This window comes from Cyanistes caeruleus, chromosome 6 (assembly GCF_971803275.1).
Source record: "Cyanistes caeruleus chromosome 6, bCyaCae1.hap1.1, whole genome shotgun sequence".
Lineage (NCBI taxonomy): Eukaryota > Metazoa > Chordata > Aves > Passeriformes > Paridae > Cyanistes > Cyanistes caeruleus.
In genome coordinates, this window is record NC_141706.1 from 5,186,452 (window position 1) to 5,205,795 (window position 19,344).

The 19,344-nt window shown below is 47.9% G+C and overlaps 2 protein-coding genes across 23 annotated transcripts in view; one reads left to right on the forward strand and one right to left on the reverse strand.

The window, feature by feature from the left end:
• DEAF1 (DEAF1 transcription factor) overlaps positions 1-19,344 on the reverse strand; it is a 79,516-nt gene that overhangs the window by 10,087 nt on the left and 50,085 nt on the right. For 5 of the 17 annotated variants that reach the window (XM_086894597.1, XM_086894596.1, XM_086894594.1 and 2 more), the window contains 8 exons: positions 8,096-8,193; positions 7,617-7,746; positions 6,619-6,765; positions 5,706-5,845; positions 5,019-5,084; positions 3,964-4,090; positions 1,938-2,066; positions 1,077-1,205 (listed from right to left, as the gene is read on the reverse strand). In XM_086894597.1, the coding sequence (XP_086750723.1) occupies positions 1,077-1,205; positions 1,938-2,066; positions 3,964-4,090; positions 5,019-5,084; positions 5,706-5,783 (529 nt within the window). In that variant the 5' untranslated portion in view covers positions 5,784-5,845; positions 6,619-6,765; positions 7,617-7,746; positions 8,096-8,193. Of the gene's footprint in view, positions 1-135; positions 211-1,076; positions 1,206-1,937; positions 2,067-3,963; positions 4,091-5,018; positions 5,085-5,705; positions 5,846-6,618; positions 6,766-7,616; positions 7,747-8,095; positions 8,194-8,445; positions 9,528-19,344 lie in introns of those variants that run through there. The other 12 variants (XR_015288486.1, XM_023928518.2, XR_015288487.1 and 9 more) reach the window with 8 other exon arrangements.
• TMEM80 (transmembrane protein 80) lies at positions 9,533-15,598 on the forward strand. 6 transcript variants are annotated; one of them, XM_023928521.2, is made up of 5 exons: positions 9,533-9,924; positions 12,078-12,194; positions 13,306-13,378; positions 13,480-13,572; positions 14,496-15,598. In XM_023928521.2, the coding sequence occupies exons 1-5, from the start codon at positions 9,619-9,621 to the stop codon at positions 14,699-14,701; spliced, it is 795 nt and encodes a 264-aa protein (XP_023784289.2). In that variant the 5' UTR covers positions 9,533-9,618; the 3' UTR covers positions 14,702-15,598. The 6 variants fall into 6 exon arrangements, with proteins under 6 accessions (XP_023784289.2, XP_086750724.1, XP_023784290.1 ...); XM_086894598.1 differs by having other exon boundaries at positions 9,535-9,840; XM_023928522.2 differs by having other exon boundaries at positions 9,707-9,840; positions 12,078-12,094; positions 13,285-13,378.

A 19,344-nucleotide genomic window follows, 5' to 3' on the forward strand; every position in this document is an offset into this window, starting at 1 on the left:
CAAGGTAGGACAAAATTAAATCCAGACCCCGGAATTCCACCATACACAGTGTAAGCTCAGCTTAGGAAACATTCCAGGAAGAAGTGTTATCTGAATTTGCTTTTCCAAAATGTAACTCTAGCAATAAATACTCACCATCCGCCATAAAATTCAGTCCAAGATTTTCACATCTACCAACACTGACCTCGACACTCCTCACTGAATTCTTTACTAGTAAAAAGAAGGTAATACCAGCTTCAGGGTTGTGCAGACTTCTTACCTCAAAATACCCTTAATTAAAACAGTAATTTTAGTGAATTTGCTAATGAGTGGCATGTAACTATTTGCGCTTAGATATGAGTACGAGATAAACCAGTCTTTTTTATCAGTGTCTGTTTGCACAAGGGCCTTTCCCACTCTCCATTTCCAGAACAATATTTATCCCTGCATGGCATTTGATAACGTATCAAACAGGAATTACTTCCGATTCCTCATTTTGGCACAAGTACATCAGGCAAGAGAAAGTATTCACCGGTGAAAAAAAAATCAATGTTTAATTAGTAACATCAAGATCTGACTATGTCTTAAACTTAAGAAGATCTGACTCGAGACCAGGAACATCCTGTGCTGCTCCAAATAAATAAAGATCATACAGAGGGGATTGAAAACTGACACCAAAACCTGCCCACAAGTACCCCCAGCATGCACCACTGGAGCCATAAAGCCATGTGAGGATGTCTAGAAAAGCTTCTATGACATGATTTTAATGGGGTTTGTTCTCCTCAGACCAAACACTAAATAAATGTTCAGCCACAGTGCCCAAAGAGGACCAAAATCCAGAAGCAAGCAGTTTAGGACAGGCAGGGAATGCAAGACGACTCATGATGCAGAATCACAGCAGCTGCCTCTGGCAGAATAAACAAATCAAAGTTCTCAATAAAGAGCAAAAAACTTCCCACAGAGAGGAAACCTGCTTGCTTAAATCTTAGCATCTGTAAAACTCACAAGCAAAATAGAGCAAAGTTTAATTTTCTGCCCTAATCTTTACCTTTGCTGAGAAAGATGGGAGGAAATTAAAGCACAGTGAGAAAACGTACCGATTTTGGGATGAGACGTTGGCAGGGCAGCCTCAGGGAAAGGTGAGATCTGGCAGTTGTCCTGGTAACTGGGATAGTGAGGCTCTGGATGAGACACCCGGCAAGGCTGCTGGACGTTGGTGTCCTGAACTGCAGGAGAACAAGGGCCTTGGGAATCACTAACACACCTGGCAGGTGTTTCTTACACTGCATTCACCCCTATTTTTTTACATTTTATACAAGTTCCTACACTCTGGTAATTCCCAAGGGTTGAAAATATGAAACAGCAGCAGGATCTCACAGTCAGCAGGCAAGGAATCCTGATCCTGGCTCCACCATGCTCTGCTTTCACTTTTAGAGCCACAGGTTCCTTGGTTCCATCCCACACAGTGAAAGATCCATGATCATCACGGGGCTCCAAACCCTGGTTCTCAGAGCAGGATCATTTCCCCAGAAGAGCTCACAACCCAAAGCATGACTCAAACAGAGAACTCAAATGTATGTCATGCATTTATATTTTGTTTGATTTATCCTGGCATTTTTCACTCTGTTTAAACCCTCACCTAGTTTGGGGGGTTTTTTTGTAGTACTTTAGGTTAAATGAGGAGTAAAAAAAAAAAATTACAGAGATGAACATAAATCCCAGGAACTCAGCAGAGGTGAACGTTAGCAGCTCTCAAGGGCAAAGCTTCTCCTTTGGTGCAACTGCTAAGATCTCAAACTGCTGAAATGATTTCACAGAAAGGACAGTGCCTTATGTAGTGTCTCCCTTGAGAAATAAATCCTTTGTGTTGCATTCAAAATGTTCCTTCGTACAGCAGTGGGCATCCAACCCTCTTTTACTCCTCCCCATGGCTGTTGAGGAGACACCTGAGCTCTTACCAGTGGCTCCAGTGAAAACATCCCCTTGTGCCGGGCTCTCTGAGATGATGGCCGTGGCCTCCACGGTGGACGCCCGGTCAAAGGTCAGCGCCCCGGAGGTCGTGATCTGTCCAGAGGGAGTCACGGTGACTGGAAACATTAAAGCACTTTCATAGTTAACAGTCAGTGCAGAGGACAAGCCTGTCCAGCTGTTGATATCCCTGTGCTGCACCATACAAGCCCAGAAGACTCACAGATCAGCAGCCTGGGATAACAGAGTTTGGATCACACCTGTGACCAGTGCAGCTGGAAAGGGAATAAAAGCCCCAGTGGGCTTTGGAAGGCTCTGCTGTCCTTCCAAGGCTCTGGGGGCACAAGGCCAAAATATTAATTTACAACTTAATACCTCCCAAATCACCACCTTTCCAATTACTTTATAAACTGTAACTTAAAACCTCCCATTATGATTCAGTGAGGCCACACACCCCATCAACTTCTGGCTGCTTTATGACAATTTTAGCAAGAGTGATTGTTGCTACTTAAACCAACGTAACAACCTGTGGATTACAGCTGATTCCATGATAGCTGGACAATTTTAGCTGTTTACCTACATGAGGTGATAGAATATGCTCAGCCAATGCAAGGAACAAGGCACAAAATCCTTCTGGATAATTATACCTGAGTGGCTTCAGAATGTTTAAGACCCATTTTAAAGAAGATTATTTAACTGGTACCATTAATTGCTGATGGGTTGATTCTGTAGCTCACAATAATTAAATCCTAGAATACAGTAGCTACAGATTCCTGGCTGGTGAAGTATGTGGCCACCAAAACAAGTTCTCTCTTCCAGTGCCAGCATGAGAGAACGAGCAGCCTCACAGCACTTCACATAACAAACCAGTACAGATTAAACCTATTTGGGGACTAAAAAAACCAAAGCCATAAAACAACTCTGCAGAATCCTTGTGTGTTTCTCCTCCTACTGTTGCTGATGATCTAATCAAAAGCTTACTTTTTTTGTTCTTTTTTTAGATTTCTGTTGCTTCCTCCTCACTCCCTTTGTACTGTTACCGTGCAGATTATGCCAGTGTGCAGAGAGCAGGACACATGGATGTGACTGGGGATGTGTGAGCTGGATCAGCTTGCAAATTAATTCCTGTTCTCACACAGATGATTTGCCAATCAAACCAGTAAGTAACAAAGTGTGTGCTGAATGTTGGAGAGGGATGTGCAGATCAAAGCAACACCTTCTGCCTCCTTCATTAACGACTTTCAGGCTGGGGGTTTCACTCCAGCTGCTTACAGGCTTTTTTTCTACATATTGCAAGGAATAACACAAATCTTACTCCAGCTTCTAAGGGACACAGAGAAGCTCAGGGGATGGAATGGGGATTTCTGTCAGAGCAGAGAAGGGCCAGCCTCCCCCAAAACTTAATTCCAACCGGAAATTTCCAACAGGAAAGTTTGTTACTTGCAAAAAAACTACCTGAAATCCACTATGGATCCAGGCCAGGACCCCATAATTTTCTCCCACTTAGTCTGGTACAGGGGGAAATATAATCATAGACTATAACCATAGAATCCTGAAATACTTGGGCTTGGAAGGGACCTTAAAGTCATCTCCTTCCACTGCCCTGTCATGAGCAGGGGCACCTTCTACTAAACAAGGTTGCTCCAAGCCCCATCCAACCTGGCCTTGAACACTTCCAGGCATAGGACATAATCCAAGCCTCTCTCAGCACAAAATATGAAGCCTACTGTTCATAGCACAAGAATGTCATGATGCTTAAGCCTGAGTTTCCTGGAGGTCTAGAGCTGCACTTTTTCCTATTCAACTTGTGTCCTGATGTGGCAACACTGTGCTACTTTCTATAAAATAGGAAGTGACACTAAGCCAATAAAACTATCCACTCAAAAGCATGTGACCAAAAAAAAGGACATTTTTCTCAACTGAATATCTCCAAGGGGCCACTAACAGACACAAAACACCTAGAAGGGCAACTCTCCAAAGAAAGGAAGCAATTTTTACTAGGAGAAAAGAACCTACACGTCGTTGCAGCAGTGGCTGGAAGCAGAGTGATGTTTTTGGAGCAATTCTTCTTCACTGGAGTTGCAGGTATTTCATTTTCTTTTTTCCGCCTTTTGTATGGCACAAAGAGTCGTATAGGGCCACTCTGGGTAGAAAAACATCAGAAAGAAAATGAAAAGAAAAAAGAAAAAGGCATTAGCTGAGGGACCTCTTTGGAGACTTTGGGTTTACTCTCATCTTTCCAAGAACAGCAGCACAGATCCCCATGGATGATATGTGGTTTGCAATGACAAACCAAAGCACTTAAACGTTTTCCAAACAAAAAGAACTTTGAAAAAAAAAAAAGTTAAGCTCAGCTCCCTCCAGCTGAAGAGGCACAAATTCAACCTCTTTCCACTATTATTCAAGGAGTAGAACTGGATAGATAATCAACTGCTGGCCAAGGTGGTGGAAGAAAAGAGAAAAAGGGGGAAGAGAAGAGAGGAAGAAATTCCAGGCTAGAAAACAAGCACATCAGTCAGTTCATAGCAGAAAAGGAAGGCAAAGCACCAGGTCAAGTTAAGTCTTCTGCTTCTACTTCAGGACCTAAACTTCATTTTTGAAACAAACTAGCAAAAAATCAAACCCCAAATCAACTAACCAAAAACCCCAAGCAGTTTCAAAATTAAAATATTGATCCATCATAAGATTTTGATGTTACTTCTTTACAAAAATATTTTTCCAATTCAAAACATTGTGAATTTCGAGTCAAAATCATAAATAGCATTAATATCCCCAAAAGGCATTTTGCATAGATATATTAATTAGAAAAGGAGAAAGAAAAAAAAAAATAAAAAAAAGAAAAAACCAGTAAGTATGATCTAGCTTTACTGAGGCTGTTCTGCAACAATGTCAGCAGTTCCTTATCTCCTTTCTCCATGGGGCAGGGACAAAGCACTTGTCTCTGAATACTCATGTGTCAAGGCACTCAGTTCCCAGGACATGCATGACCTGCTCACCCAAGGGCTGTGGCAGCTCGACTGGTTAATTTGTCCAACAAAAATAAAGTAATGGATGTAAAGCCTCCCACTCACCAGTGTCATGTCATCACAGCAAGCGGCACAAGTACACGAGGCAGCATGGGGATTTAAAATCCCATCCTGGAATCAGAAGTGACCAGTTCAGTATGAGAGCCACCAAAATCATCCAAAGCACACCTTGATCCTGCCAAAAAATGTGGATGGCTCCTGGAGTGGTACCCATTCCCTCCTGGATGCTGTACAGTAACAGAGAAGTCAGTTTCCCACACCAGAGCAATGGGGTGAGAGGGTCAAAGGAGAGAAAAGGAAAACCAAACTTTTCCATACCCAAAGGCCAGGATGTATGAATCTGAGACTTGATTTCTGCCCACACAGAAATCAACTGTCAGCCTAGTGTTCCAATGCCAAGTTCCCCAGGAGACTCAAATAAAGGATCCAAATAATGTATGGTGAAAGTGAAGAATAAGTGGCAGGCAAAGACATTGAAGGAGATCAGGTTACTGAATTACAGCATCATGGGTGAGAGCTCAATTCCTGCAGCAGAGCTCAGGGCTAGGCTTCACCCTGCAGAAACTCTTTCCAGTATAAGCACGATTCCCAGTGTGCTATTTGAATTTGAGACACATCACAAACAATTCCCCTACATCACTGATCCTCAACCCAGCTAAGCATCCTGGTGCCATCAGCACCTGGTTCCAGTTGCCCCTTCCTGCAGAAAGGAGCGAGCAAACTGAACCTTACATGGATAAGGCACTGCAGGGGCCGCCCAGCGTAGCGGATGCTCCTCTTCCAGTCCTTGCTGCTGGCTCGCCCCGCCATGGCTTCAAACTCTGTGGGGCTGTACCAGTTGTCCCCTTGCTTAATGCACCTGCCACGGCCTCCTGAAGTAAAGCACCAAAATACACTGTTAGTCCAGGTTAAGGGGAATTTTGCCACTTCTCTAAGGAGGAAAGCATAGAAATTGCTGGGCAAACTAGCAGGTAATCTGTAAGAACCATTATGCCCATTGGCTGCTTCCCATTGCTCTGGGGTAACTACGTCCATTTATTATTATGGCTGTGACAATGACTGGGCATAGTCAGAGCTCCAACTCAGGGTCTTAAAAATTTACTTCTCCACAAAAAAAGAAAATTCTTTATTGGATAAATACCACAAATTTAAGTCTTTTCTCAAGTTGCACTTAAATTTCTTTTTTGTGTTGAAGAAAACTTTTTGTCCACAAAGCAAGCACTCCACTGGGCAGCCAGGCTGCTGGCACTTTCTGCTGCTACTTCCCCACAGGGATAAAAGACAAGAGGAGGAGCTCGGGAACTCCATGAAGAGACAAACTCTCTATCTGCATTCCAGCAGGGACTCTTCAGAGCTTTGCAAAAACACAAGTTTACTCATGAGACAAAAAATCACTAGAGGAGTTGGCCTGTTACTGAGGAGACTCAATGCCTGGCAGCCTGGATGTCCACAGGTTTAAGAAAAAGCTAAAAAGCCTCTGAATAAAAAGCAAAACAAAAGGGAACAATAAAAATCAAAAAGGCACCAGACTGGCTTAGAAACTCTCTTCTTTTTTTTTTCTCTCATGATCAGCCCTTAAGAACAGCCTGATTAAAATAAGAGTACAGAAGGAGCTGTGTCACCCCTCAGCCCGGGTGGCAGTTACCTGAGCCCAGCCTGTTCTTGTACAGAATGCCACTGATATTCCGGCACCGCACCGGCAGCTCGTTCTCGTACACAGATGGGTCCCAGTTGTACTTGGTTCCACTCTTCCCCTGGACAGCTGTCAAAGGGGTAGGAGGAGACTGTGGTCCTTGGAGAAAAGAGAAAAGAAAGGTGACAGCAACCGAAAGGCAGAGTGGTGTTCCATCCCATGCTCAGCTGGGTGAGGTGCCAGGGAGTTGACTTGAGCAGCTGGAACCCCCCCACATTGGAGCAGCACAAAAAACTCAGCCTGAACAAACTGAGAAGGGCTGATAATTAAGCAAAGAGGACCTGAGGAAACAGGCTCTAACAGGGAATAAATGCTGAGATTGTGAACTGATCCTTACACAACCTGTAAGCCCTGGTGTAAGGAGCTAGCTGGAGAGTCCCCTTTGCCGAGCACATCCTGTGCAGAGTTTTAGAGCACTGAAGGTTTGCTCTGCCATCTCGTGGGCAGCAAGGAAACTGGCAGGCAGCCCCAAACAAAACCTCAGCGACACTAAAGTGTCAGCCAGTGGCCTGAATCGACAAGAAAATATGTTCCAGAACCCCTGGAAAGAACACGCACAGAACTGGGAGACTCGGATTTTTATTAACCATGTTAAAATGATCCGTGTGCCCTTGGGGGTGGGATGGGTGTAGAAAGCCCAGTAGCAGGGCAAGATTTTTCAAGCAGCTTCTTTTTGAGGGAAAGAATGAGAAAATTAAACACATTTCTGACCAGAATTTTTTTTTTTTTAAAAAAAAGCATTCTTTCATTCCCAAGAAATACACAAAATTCTGTGTGAGGACTCGGTATCTTAAAGGGCTTTTCAACCTGAACAACTTTATGGTTTTAAGAGAGGGCAAACCATCCTCATAAAATTATGCACATATTTTTAGATTCCAGGAAGACAAGTAGAGTGGAATAGAAGCCATCCCTCTGGAAGAGGGACCCACCATAAGCAGACTGTCTAATACCTGGTGTGAGAGGTGCTGAAGGCCCCTTGATCCCAGTGGTTTCAACGATGCTGCCATCTGTGTGCACCACTATCAGAGTGGCTTTTTCAGGGTTCAAGCTGTCCCCAATTTGGAGGGCTGTTCTCCCAGACTACAGAATAAATAAAGAGTTTAAATTGAGTAGAATACTTCAACACAAATAGATTTCAGTAACCCACAGGTACTGCAAAATTCCTATCAGTATGGTATTTATTAGGTTAATTTTTGAGTTTTCAGACAAGCAAATTCAAAGATTTCATGTTTCAGGCCACCACTTCTGTTACAGAATGAGTATGTGGGGGTGGAAAGGTAAAAAAATGGGAATAAAACCCCCCCAGCTAATGGGGTTTGTGGCTTAAAGCCTGGATATTACAATGAAAACAAGCCTTTGACCTTACTATGGATCTTCATTTACACTGAGAAACTTTGTCAAATGCCCTCAAATGAAAGGACAGACTTACCAACACGTGTCCTGAAATTGAAGCTGCATTGGCCACAGATGTGGTGAAAACATTGTCTGCAGAGGCCCCCACGTTGGCTACTGTCACTGTGGTGACTTCTGGAATGTAAAACAGGGTTAATTTAATGTTCTGCTGCATGCACAGAGCCTGATGAACAGCTGAACAGCAACAACAAAACAATCCTTCTTCCTTCCTATTCAAAATTAATTTTATTTTTAATGGCACCTGTAAGTTGTTATGAACACTATCATTCTGATTTCTATTAATCTTTGGGTTCAACAGGCTTTAACCTCCTTGAAACCAGGGCAGTCACTATCAGCATGTGATGAAGGAATAAAGTAGTATTGCACCTGTAGTAGGGATACTCCAAGCTGTGGTGCTTTTATTTAAATAGGGACGACTGGCAAACATCAGGATAGATTGAACAACAGACTCTGCCCCTGTCATGTACTAACTCTGATGGTGCCATGGCCTGTGCACTTTGTCCAGTAAAGAACTGCCCGGACGTAGAGCCCAGCGTTTCTGTGATGTACAGCGCTTGGTCTGGCTCAAATCTTTGGGTTTCCACGTGGGGTGAGGGTGAAAGAACAAGAGGCTCTCGGACAGAGACAGCCGGGGCGATGGGCTCTGGACTCTGTGGCACCGCAGCTCGGCTGCACGACCCTGCTGCGTGACTGGGGGCGTTTGGTTACGGGACACGGGGCCGTGCCTCAGGCGCACCGGGCGGCTCCTGCTCTTTACTGAGTGTGAAGGGGCGGAGTGTGGGATTCGGTGAGGGGGTGGGAGCTCGCTGTCCCTGAGGGAGCTCGCTGTCCCAGCCCGAGCCTCGGGGGCTGTGTGGGGGCCGGAGCCCGGGCTGGGGGAGCCCCGGGCGGGCTGAGGGAGCGCTGCCCGCCCTGACCTGCGAAGGCAGCGGCGGCAGCGGCCTCGTCGGCGCTTGGCATTGGAGGCGCTCCCATCTCGATGTGCTCGGCGTCTGCCGCCATCACCGTTACCGCCTCCTCCTCCTCCTCGGGCTCCGCCTCCCTCTCCGCTGCCCGTGGCGGCTCCTGCTGCTGCCCGGGTCCCGCGGGCAAGCCGAGCTGTCCGGCGGCCGAGTCGCGGTCGCTGTGCTCCATGCGCGGGGCCGGGGGTGGCCGAGCCCGCCCCGCCGCCCCCCCGGGCGCGCCTGAGGGGGGTCCTGCGGGCGGGGGGGACCGGCGAGCCGAGCGCCGCCGAGCCTGCCCGAGCGCTGACGAGCGTGTTCGGGGCCTTCCGACCGACTTCCGATGAGGCCCGAAGCGGCCCGAACCGTTCGGGCCCCGTGCGAAGGCGGCCGGCTCGCGCGCTCCCTGCCGGCTGTCCAATGGGGCGCGGCCGAGTCCGCGCGGCGCGGCCCGAAGCGGTACCTGACGGATCGGGTGAGACCCGAGCCCGCCCGAACGCGGCCGAGTCCCCGAGCGGTGCGGCCCGGCGAGGCGAAGAGTCCCGAGCGCGCTCGAGCCGTTTCCGATCTCAGCCGAAGGCGATAGCGAGTAGCGCCGATGTGTGCCGAGTCGTCTCCGATTGCACACGAGCTCCGCTCGCCGGCCCGAACGGAGACGCCCGAACGGACAGCGCCCGAATCCGCCCGAAAGCGACCGAACCGGGCCGAACGCTACGATCGCGCCCGAAGGCGGGTGGGCGGGGCGAGTGGCCGCGCGCGGGCTGCCGGGACGGCGGAGGACCGGCGGGCGGGGGTGTCAAGATGGCGGTGCCGAGCCGAGGTGAGCCGTGTCGCGATAGCAACACGACAGCGACACGACAGTCCTTTCCGGGGCACCGGGGGGATGTCTCCCACCGTGCTAGAGGTGACGTCTCGCGGGGGGACACGACTAGAGCGAGGCGGGGCCGAGATCGAGCCCGGCCCCGTTGGCATATCGCGACAACCCCGAGAAGCTGAGGCAAATCCCGGTGGCGCCGTGAGCAGGGGCCTGGCGCATGTGCGGATTGAGGAGCACCTTAACCCCGGGAAATCCAGATCTTTGCTTCTATTTAGGAACTGCTGGAATGAAGAGGGGAAAGAAATCATCCTTAGTGTGGTTAAAATCATTAATTTCCAAGTCTTTCACAGAGGTCAGAGTTTTCTTCCAAAACGGTGAATTTATGTCTTGGGTAGGTAAAGGTGGCTTAGAAAATTTTTGCCGAACTTGTTAATAAAAATCCTAATCCCGGGTCTGTACAATGAGGTGCTCTGGGTGATGTTAACCACAGCTGCTGCCTTTAATATAGTTTTATGTTTAAAATGAAACCATTTTGTTAGAAAATGGGCCATGTTCCATCTCAGATCTCCATTCTCAGTGTCACTCACTCTAAAATCAACACCAGCCTGGATAGATAACCAAGATTTTGTTGGGTAAAGCACTGAAATTATATATTCAGGTGATACAGTAATTCCTCTTGACTCGGAGTCCCTCTGGCGGGGGTGCTGTGGGGTTTCAGGGTTTATCCCTGTGCCATGTCCCAGTCGCTCTGAGGGAGGCAGCACATCCTCAGGAGCAGTGGCTGCCATCCTGACCTGGAACAGCTGCAGGAAGCTCACTGCCCTCTCCTAGGAAAGAACTAAGGAAAGAGTTCAAATATAAAGTTGGGGAACTGCCCTGAGGGAATTCACTCGGAGTTCCCTGTGGGAATCCCATGACTCTGACTGTGATACAATTCAGCATCAGCGGTGTAGCTGCAGTTTCGGATATTGAGTGAACATGGAATGATGGAATCATGTAATGGTTTGGGTCGGAAGAGACCTTAAAGCCCATCCAGTCCCACCCCCTGCCGTGGGCAGGGACACTTTTCACTGTCCCAGGTTGCTACAAGCTTTGTCCAACCTGGCCTTGGACACTTCCAGGGATGGGGCAGCCACAGCTTCTCTGGGCACCCTGTGCCAGGACCTCAGCACCCTCCCAGGGAAGAATTTCTTCCCAATATCAAAGCCATTTCCCCCTTGTCCTGTCATTCCTAAGTGACAGGGTGAGTGTTGGGAGCCCCCAGTCCCTGTACAGAGAGGAGAGGATCAGGTCCAGGAGACATTTTGGATCACAGACACATGAATCGCTTAAAATCATGTGCCTGTTCCCACTGTGTTCCCAAACTGGACACCTTAATTAGCTGCCTGGAGGTAGGGGGACTTAATTTGGGCCTAAATGCATAAAACTCTGAGGTGAAGAGGGCATTGACCCTGGAATCCAGGGATGAGAATGGTGTTGTGACAATGAGAAGCTGTCCCTGAGGAGACAGATGAAATGGACTTCCACAGGTTTTACTCTTCCTGGAACAGAAATCCCAACTGTGCAATTCCTCATGTCTGAGAGAGACCGAGAATGTTAATGTGGAATGCAAGAGGTGCTTTAATAGGTTGGTGGCATCATGGGAATTTTGCACGGGAATTTTGTGATTTTTGCAGAAAATAATAAGGAAAAAAGCGACATGTGTTGGTTGGATCATTGTAAATACTTGGTTTGATTTCTGTGGGCCATCGGAACACACTGAGGTTGGATGTGGAATGACTTTGTGAAGGGAACTGGTTTGGAGGGATGACATTTGGAGGGATGGTATTTAGAGAAGCCTGGGAGCCCTGTGTTCTCCACAAACTTTCTCACAATTTACAAGCAAATGGATCCCATGTTCACCTCCTTCCTGCATAGTTAGAGGGGATGAAGTGTCATCTGCTAGGAAAGGACAGGATGAACAAGTTCTGGATAATGTCTGTGCACTCCTTCGGGCTTTAAAAGAGCCTAAAGTTCCTCACTGAAAGGGGCTTTTCCCAGTAGGGATTTTCCCCAAATTATTTGAGCCTTCATCTAGTTGAAAAGGTTATTAATAGAACCTGAAGACCATGATCTTGAAAACAATAAATGTTCCTGGGAGATGAAAAAAGAGATTGCTCCCAGAATTAGATACCATTGTTAGAATGTTTCTGGATTTAGACTTATTTTCTTCTCTTTATTTTCTCCTTCTCCGTGGAAAGGAAGAACATCAGAGATTGTATCCTTTCTGTACCACTGCTCCCACCATGCAAGAATCCTGGAAAAGACTACCTCAAGTGGATTGCTGTCTTCTGCCCAGTAACTCTGCACAGCGCTGGGTTTGTACTCCTGAATATTCCATCAGTGTCATCCCCAGGAAGCACAACTGGGACCTCATGGCTTCCAAGGGAAGATGTTTTGTGTGGGTTTAGCTGAGATTTGCCCCTGAGGGACTCCTGCAGAAACCCATTTAGCCCCTCTGCAGTCATGACTTAACCCATTTTCTTAGGAAAGGAGGTTAAAAATTGTATTTATGGACTGGTGTACACACCCCCTGCATCACAGCTCACAGACAGCTGACACAGCTGACAAGGGGTAGTAAAAGCAGCTCTCAGTAGTAACTTCCTCCTCTCTTATGGTAAGTCACCCCACCTTTACTCCTGCTGAGATCCAAGTAAACTCCTAGGAGGAGACACCCTTGGCTCTGGAGATTTCCATGCTTAGAACCTATCTAGTAATTTTTTGCTCCACCTTCCTTCAACTGGAAAAACCCCAAAACCTGGTTCTACGTTAATAAAATGAGCTGCTCTGGGAACTGGAATCCATCCACGGCGTGTGGGTGGGTTTAGAAACGGGATGGGCAGTTCCTGTAAAAGATGCCTGGGATGAAATCCCTGCTTGGAGATATTCGTATGATTTGAAAAGGGCTGGGGGAGAGAGGGGAGTGAATTGGGGCTGTTTCTTAGGAATTTGCATCTCAAAGCTGAGCTCAGACAGGTACAGAGCACAGCATTTCCATGCTGTGGGCAGGAACAAGGCCTGGCTGCTACACAGAGCCACCTCTTCTCCAAACACAAGTTTGATGGAGTTTGCCAACTCTCTGTCAACTTCCTTAAGGCTGACTAAGAGGTCTGGGGCAATGTACACATGCATCCCCCCCACTTCCTCAGGCTAACAGATGCCCCACTACAGACCAAATAAAATTCCTTAAGAAAGGAACTAAAGCCAAGCCCGAAACAGCAAGCTTTTATCCCAGCCTGTGGTGTTCACAGCCTCAAGTTCCTTCCTGAACCCTCCTGACAGGCCAGGCATAGCTGGACCATTCAGTATAAAGAGGGAGTGCAGTATATTTTGGGGTTACTGGGAAATGGTGATTTTATGGAATAGATCCCACCTCGTCACTGAGAAATCCTTAACAACCGTTCTCAGCTGTCATCGCTTCCCTTACAGATCCTGCTTTATGTAAATGGGATTTATTACATCTTCTACTTCTTGGTGACTCTTGCAATGATTATTTACAAAAGTAAGTCGCAGGTATTGTCCCCAGAGCAAGCTGTGCTGATGCACAGCTGGGTTTTGTCCTGCTTTGTTTTCCTGCTTTATTTACTCTGCTTTATTCTCCAGGTCAAGTTTTCAGTTATCCAGATGATCTTTTGGCTCCTGATCTTACTGTGCTTTTTCTTATGGCCATTCTGGAAGTGCCTCGATTGTACTTGGGTAGGTCATGTTATCAGAGCAAATGGAATGTAATCTGTAAACATGAATCATTTGGAAAGGGAGTCTGTCAGTTGAGCAGATATTTGGAGACCCCCTACACCTTTCCTTTCACTCGTGATGACACCTGCAAGCACCAACACATTCCTTTCACTAAGACAGAAGGGTGGGAAGTGCCTCCTGACCTTGTCCAGACCTTGCTAAAACTTCTTCAAGTCCAATTTTTAAAAAACCCAAAGCACTTCTAAAATCTGCTCAATGCTCTCAAGACATTTATACAGGGTAGGGCCCCTGACTAGCTCTAGGGTTGGATTTATTCCAATGCCTTTAAGCTCTCTGTGTATTTGCTTGGAGCCTGATCCATGAATAAAGAAGTGGGTTTCAACTCTAATGTAGTTAAACACCAAAATCTACTGAGCTGGGCTTGGAAATAAGCTGCAGGAAACAGAGAAAGACAGCTTCTCTACAATGACAGTCATCTGAAACAGGAATAGGTTAGCAGGGAATAAGACTTGAAAGTGAGGATTGGAATCCAGGAGACCACCAAGGTCACCCTGTTGAACGCAGGGCTGGGCAGCTCAGGGCGAGTTTGATGGTTGAAACTGAATGCTCAGAAGGATGCAGCTTCAGAAGTGATTCTCTGTGGTAAGAAGAAGTGCCCTGGCTGTCTCTATCAACTGATGAACTTATTTAGATTAACTTTGGTTAGTTTTCCTGTTTTGAAATGGACTGTCCCTTGGTGTTAGGCTTTCTGTTTGCTGGAAGAGCCTCAATTCAGGCTGGTATTTCAACATATTTTGAGCTTTTTTAGGACTCTAGAAAGAGCAAGGTCTGAACCAGAGCCTTTTTTGAGCAGGAATATTCTCGAGTTACAGCTTGAGCTCTTGTCAGAACAAACTGGACTTTGGGTTTCTGTTTCCTTGCAGGTTTCAAGGGTAACCTGACAGAAGCAGAGGCGCCGCTGGGGCTGAGCCTGGGGCTCACGGTGGGCAGCGTGGTGCTGTGTGTGTACCTGCTGCTGTGGCAGACCTACGTGCTGTGGGCAGATGTGCTCCTCAATGCGCTGCTGCTCTCGGCCTACGGACTCGAGTCGGGGCTCAAGGTCACGGCCATCGCTGCCTTTGTCAGCTGAGCCCGGCCCCTTCCCACATACCTGACACACATTCCTTCTCTGAATGAGTGGGGCTTTATTTCCACTATGGAATTCCTATGTATGTAAATACCCTGTAAAGCTTCTATCTGTTTAAATTAGAAGTTTTGGGGACATAGATATCCTGCCTGGGAGCTGTGTGATGCTGTCCACCATTGGCTTATTTATGGCAAAGGCAAGGGATTAATTGCAAAACACTTAACACTCTGGCATTCACCAGGGATCAGTACTAAATATCCATTCCCAGCACAGGATAGGAGCCAGTGCTGCTGGCATGGTGGGAATTTTCATGGCACAGCAGCAACATGCAGCCCAAATGACACAGAAACAAATCAGGCCAGGGCTCACTTGTGCTTTGCCACGCACACGTCCGTGTTTGAGGGCATGGCTGCTCTGCTGCTCTCATTTGTGTTTCCAGACCTCAGTGGTAATTTCCCTGACTTTAGTAGGGCAGAACCTGATGTATCCCAGTGGGGGAGAGTAGAACTGGGTTTTGTGCATACCTGGAGAGCCAAGCCACAAGGTTTGGCAGCCAGTTCTTACACATTATTTGAGGGGATGTTTGGTTAAACAGGATGGTTTTAATATGAACAAAACCATTCACCATTCTCTCTTCTGTCCTGTTTAAAAGTCCAACAGAATGTTAGCAGCTTTATTTCTATTTGGTGTTAAATGTGCTTATTTCTGCAACTTTTCAAAAATTAGTACAGTCAAGCCTTTTCTAACTGGTGCAAGTGCAGAGTTTTTTACTGTCTCAAAAATATGTTGTAATGGAAAGCTTTGGGAGTTCCTGGTGTTTTGAAGAAGCCTATTTTCTATTCAGAATTTCCTATTTTTATATTTATTTATTCATTCAAATAAATGATGTTTTGGATCTAAGGAGCGTTTGAAATGTAGAGCATCTTGTTCAGATCTCCAGCTAAGTCACCCAGAGGAAGACTTGGGCAAGCCTGGATGTGTGTGAAAGCCTCTTCTGATCCTGATCCTGCTTCTGTGTGTAGCCCCTTCTCCTGCCCTGAGAAGGTCTGAGCTAATTTGCATTCACAAGGGCCTGAAAATTGGGTGCAGGCCTGTGGTACCTCAGCCATGCTGCTCTTTGCTTTCTGGTGGAGGTAGAAAGGGGCAAAAGACACAAAAGTTCTGTGGAAGGGCCCAGTTTCATTCCTCAGTCATTCAGTGGTTGGATTTGATCATCACAGAGGGCTTTTCCAACCTTAAGGATTCCAGTACCTAAAGGGGGCTAACAAGAAGCCTGGAGAGGGGCCGTTCACAAGGGCATTTAGTGACAGGATGAGGGGAAGTGCTGTCAAACGAAAGGAGGGTTGGTTTGGATGAGATATTAACAAGAAATTTGTGACTCAGAGGGTGCTGAGGCCCTGGCACAGGTTGCTCACAGAAGCTGTGGCTGCCCCTGGATCCCTGGAAGTGTCCAAGGCCAGGTTGAATGGGGCTTGCAGCAGCGTGGTCTAGTGGAAGCTATCCCTGCCTTTGGCAGGGGGATGGAAGGAGATGAGCTTTAAGTCCCTTCCAACCCTAACCTTTCTACTCCTAGGCCAGGTAACAGCAAGTTTTGTCCACATTACACTACCTGGCAGTCACAACCAGAGTACCCACTGGCACAAATCCCCTTGGACAGGTCCTGCTAAGCCAGGGCACAGCCACCCTTTGCTGCTCACACAGAAACAACACAGCAGCAGAACTGGGGCTAAGGAGCACCCCGGAAACTGAACGACCAAATGTTTCTGTGCTTAATCTGCCTGAATGGAGCCCCCACCTATTTGTCCTTCCAGATTTGCTTGGCATGATGGAATGTGCCATCACATGCTTGTTCCAAGGAGTGACCAACATACCGAGCTGTCCCTGCCCCATAAACGATCAAAGCACACAAGCAAAACTTCCTGGATGGGCACAAAAAAAAAGCACAAACTTTTCTTGGTGTTTGCACCTACCTTACACAAAGGTCTGCCCACAGAACAACTGACAGGTTCTAAAGGGAATATTGCAAAGTGGAATTTTTACCTGAATGCAGGTGATAGAGCAAACAGGGTCACACAGGTTAATGTTGAGTCACAGCCCCTGTGCTTCACCTTCTTGGGGTGATCACCACAAACAAAATAAACACTAAATACGAATTATAAAACATGGTGAACCCTTTGCTCCCTCCCTATCACCCAGAATCCCAAAACAAGGATCAGCAGAGAGTACCAATACTTGGTGATAGAGAGGCATGGGGTAAATTTGCACATAGGATAACAAACATGAATTTTGGGCTCGTTTCAGAGCAGGGCCTGATGGCTGCAACTGTTCAGAGTCCTGTCTGGCTGTTGGTGCCTGCTGGGGTCAGTTGGCACCAACTTGGACTTGCATTCTCACAAGGGCAGGACAGGTCTGGTTTCAGTTTTCCAATTCCAGATAAAATTGTCCGTGAACTCTTTCATGGGGTACTGCTGCTGCTGAGAGCCCTGTGCTCCTTGATGAAGGATGAAGTCTGGAAGCTTCAGACAATTCCTTCATCCCAGGTATTTCCAGGCTTTCAATGGGAATTGTCCTTGTGTTGGTGTCCCTGATTGCATGGAGGCATCTCTCAATGCTGAGCTGGTACAAAGACCCAAAGTGAATCAGCTTCAGAGAGTTTCCCTAACCAGGAGCTCCTTTCCAAACCGTTCCCACTGCCTGGAGAAGCAGGGCACACATAGTGAAGCCATTGATGACATTTGCCAGACATACAATCGCTGGAGCTTTTAATTACGAGGCCCAGCCCTTCTGAAACAGGACAAGCAAGTTGGATGCAAACAGCATTAAAAATTTAGAGGAACACATATTTTGAGGAGCTGGGTTTGGGTGGTGTTTACTCGACAAGTCTTTGTTCTCGAGCCATCACAGGGGTGTCTGCTGCCAGCCTGATTTAAAAGGCTGATCCCGAAAGGCAAGTCAGCCTTCCAGGATTTCCAAATTTGAGATACTGAGATAGGGTGTTATGGCCCCATGAATATATGATGTCCCTCTGGAATGGCCTGGTGCTCCAGTGAAGGAGGGAGGCTGAGGACATGCACTTAGTTGGTTCCACACCTGGGAGCCACGTCAGGAACTGCCACCATACCACAGGGTGATTCCCTCCTGCCAAACCATTCCGTGATTCTCCAGTTGCCTCTGGCCCACCCCCACCGGCACTGTCAGCTGCCAGGTGGGACAGCAGGGAAGGTGTAATAAGCTCCCCTGTGGTTTTCTTCCCTGCCCAGAGGAAAAGTTGCTGCCTCTGCAGAGCAGTTAAGAGATTTGCTGTGGGGCACAGCAGCTCACAGTAGCCCTGTCTTAACTGAGAATGTGGAGCTGGATAGGAAGCAGTGCCTTAAAACACAGTCCTGTCCAATTCCCTGTTTGCATTCTGGGAAAATCAGCCCAGACCAGCAATCCTCCTGAAACACCCCAGTGATGCATTTCAGGGTCTAGGGATGTCCTGCACAAAATCTTCCGGCTGCTGAGGCTCACCAGGCTCCAGCACAGCTGACATTCCTACTGCATTTCCCTTGTGTTGGACTGATATCCCTTCTCCTGCCTGGTACGGCAGGCATTCCCTAAATCCTGCTTTTCCTAGGGCTGGCCGTGTTTTCACAATATCCTGCTTCTCCTAGGGCTGGCCGTATTTTCACACTGTATCTCCTGGGATCCCGGCGAGGAGGATGACGGGGCACTGGGTGGGAGTGCCACACCGAGTATCGGTTCGTGCTGTCCCGCAGCAGGAGAGGTCGTGGTCCTGTCAAACCCGAGCTGCCGAAATCCCGACTGTCAGGCAGGGAGCTGCTCTCCCCCTGCCCGCCCGGCTCACCCGGCCGCATTCCTCCCGCAGGAACTCACCGGGGCGGCTCCTCCGTGCAGCGCCTGGACCCGGGCCAGACCCTGCGCTGGGCATAAGCCCCTCAGAGAAACCCACAGCAGCGGGCAACTCGGCAAATGTCAAGCTAAGGAGTTTGGGCTTCTCCCAGGCCGCAGTCCGGAGGGGGAAGCTTTTCCTTGTTTCTTTGCCTAGTGTCACAGTGACAGCTGTTTCCTCGCAGGGCCAGCGACACCGGGTCTCGCTTCACATGTACATGGCAGGGGCTCGACACACAGTGTGGGCATGGTGGGGAGGCCTGCGGACACGTGCACTTCCATAAAACACTCTCAAAAGTCTCTGTTTTGGGACAGGAATGGCTAACCAGAAGGATCCCACCCTGCCGTGGACACATCGGTTTGAGCCAGATGGTATTTTCCCTGCCAAGGACACCTTCCACTATCCCAGGCTGCTCTGAGCCCTGTCTAACCTGGCCTTGAACGATTCCAGAGATGGGGCAGCCACAGCTTCTCTGTGCCGGAGCCTCAGCATCCCCACAGGGAAGAATTTGTTCCCAATAACCCATCTAAACCTACCGTCTTTCACGGAAGAGCTGGGGCAGAACAAGGAGCTTTATGGCCATATAAACCCAAAGAGCACAGTGCCACAGAGGGGGTACCCCAAAGGGGACTCTGCTCCGCACCCCCAATTGCTTTGGGGATTGTGAGAGAAAGGACGCTTTGCCTTCTCCATCTCCCAACACCTTTCTTTGCCGCAGACGTCGGGACAGAGAGCAGGCAGGGGCGATGCTGGA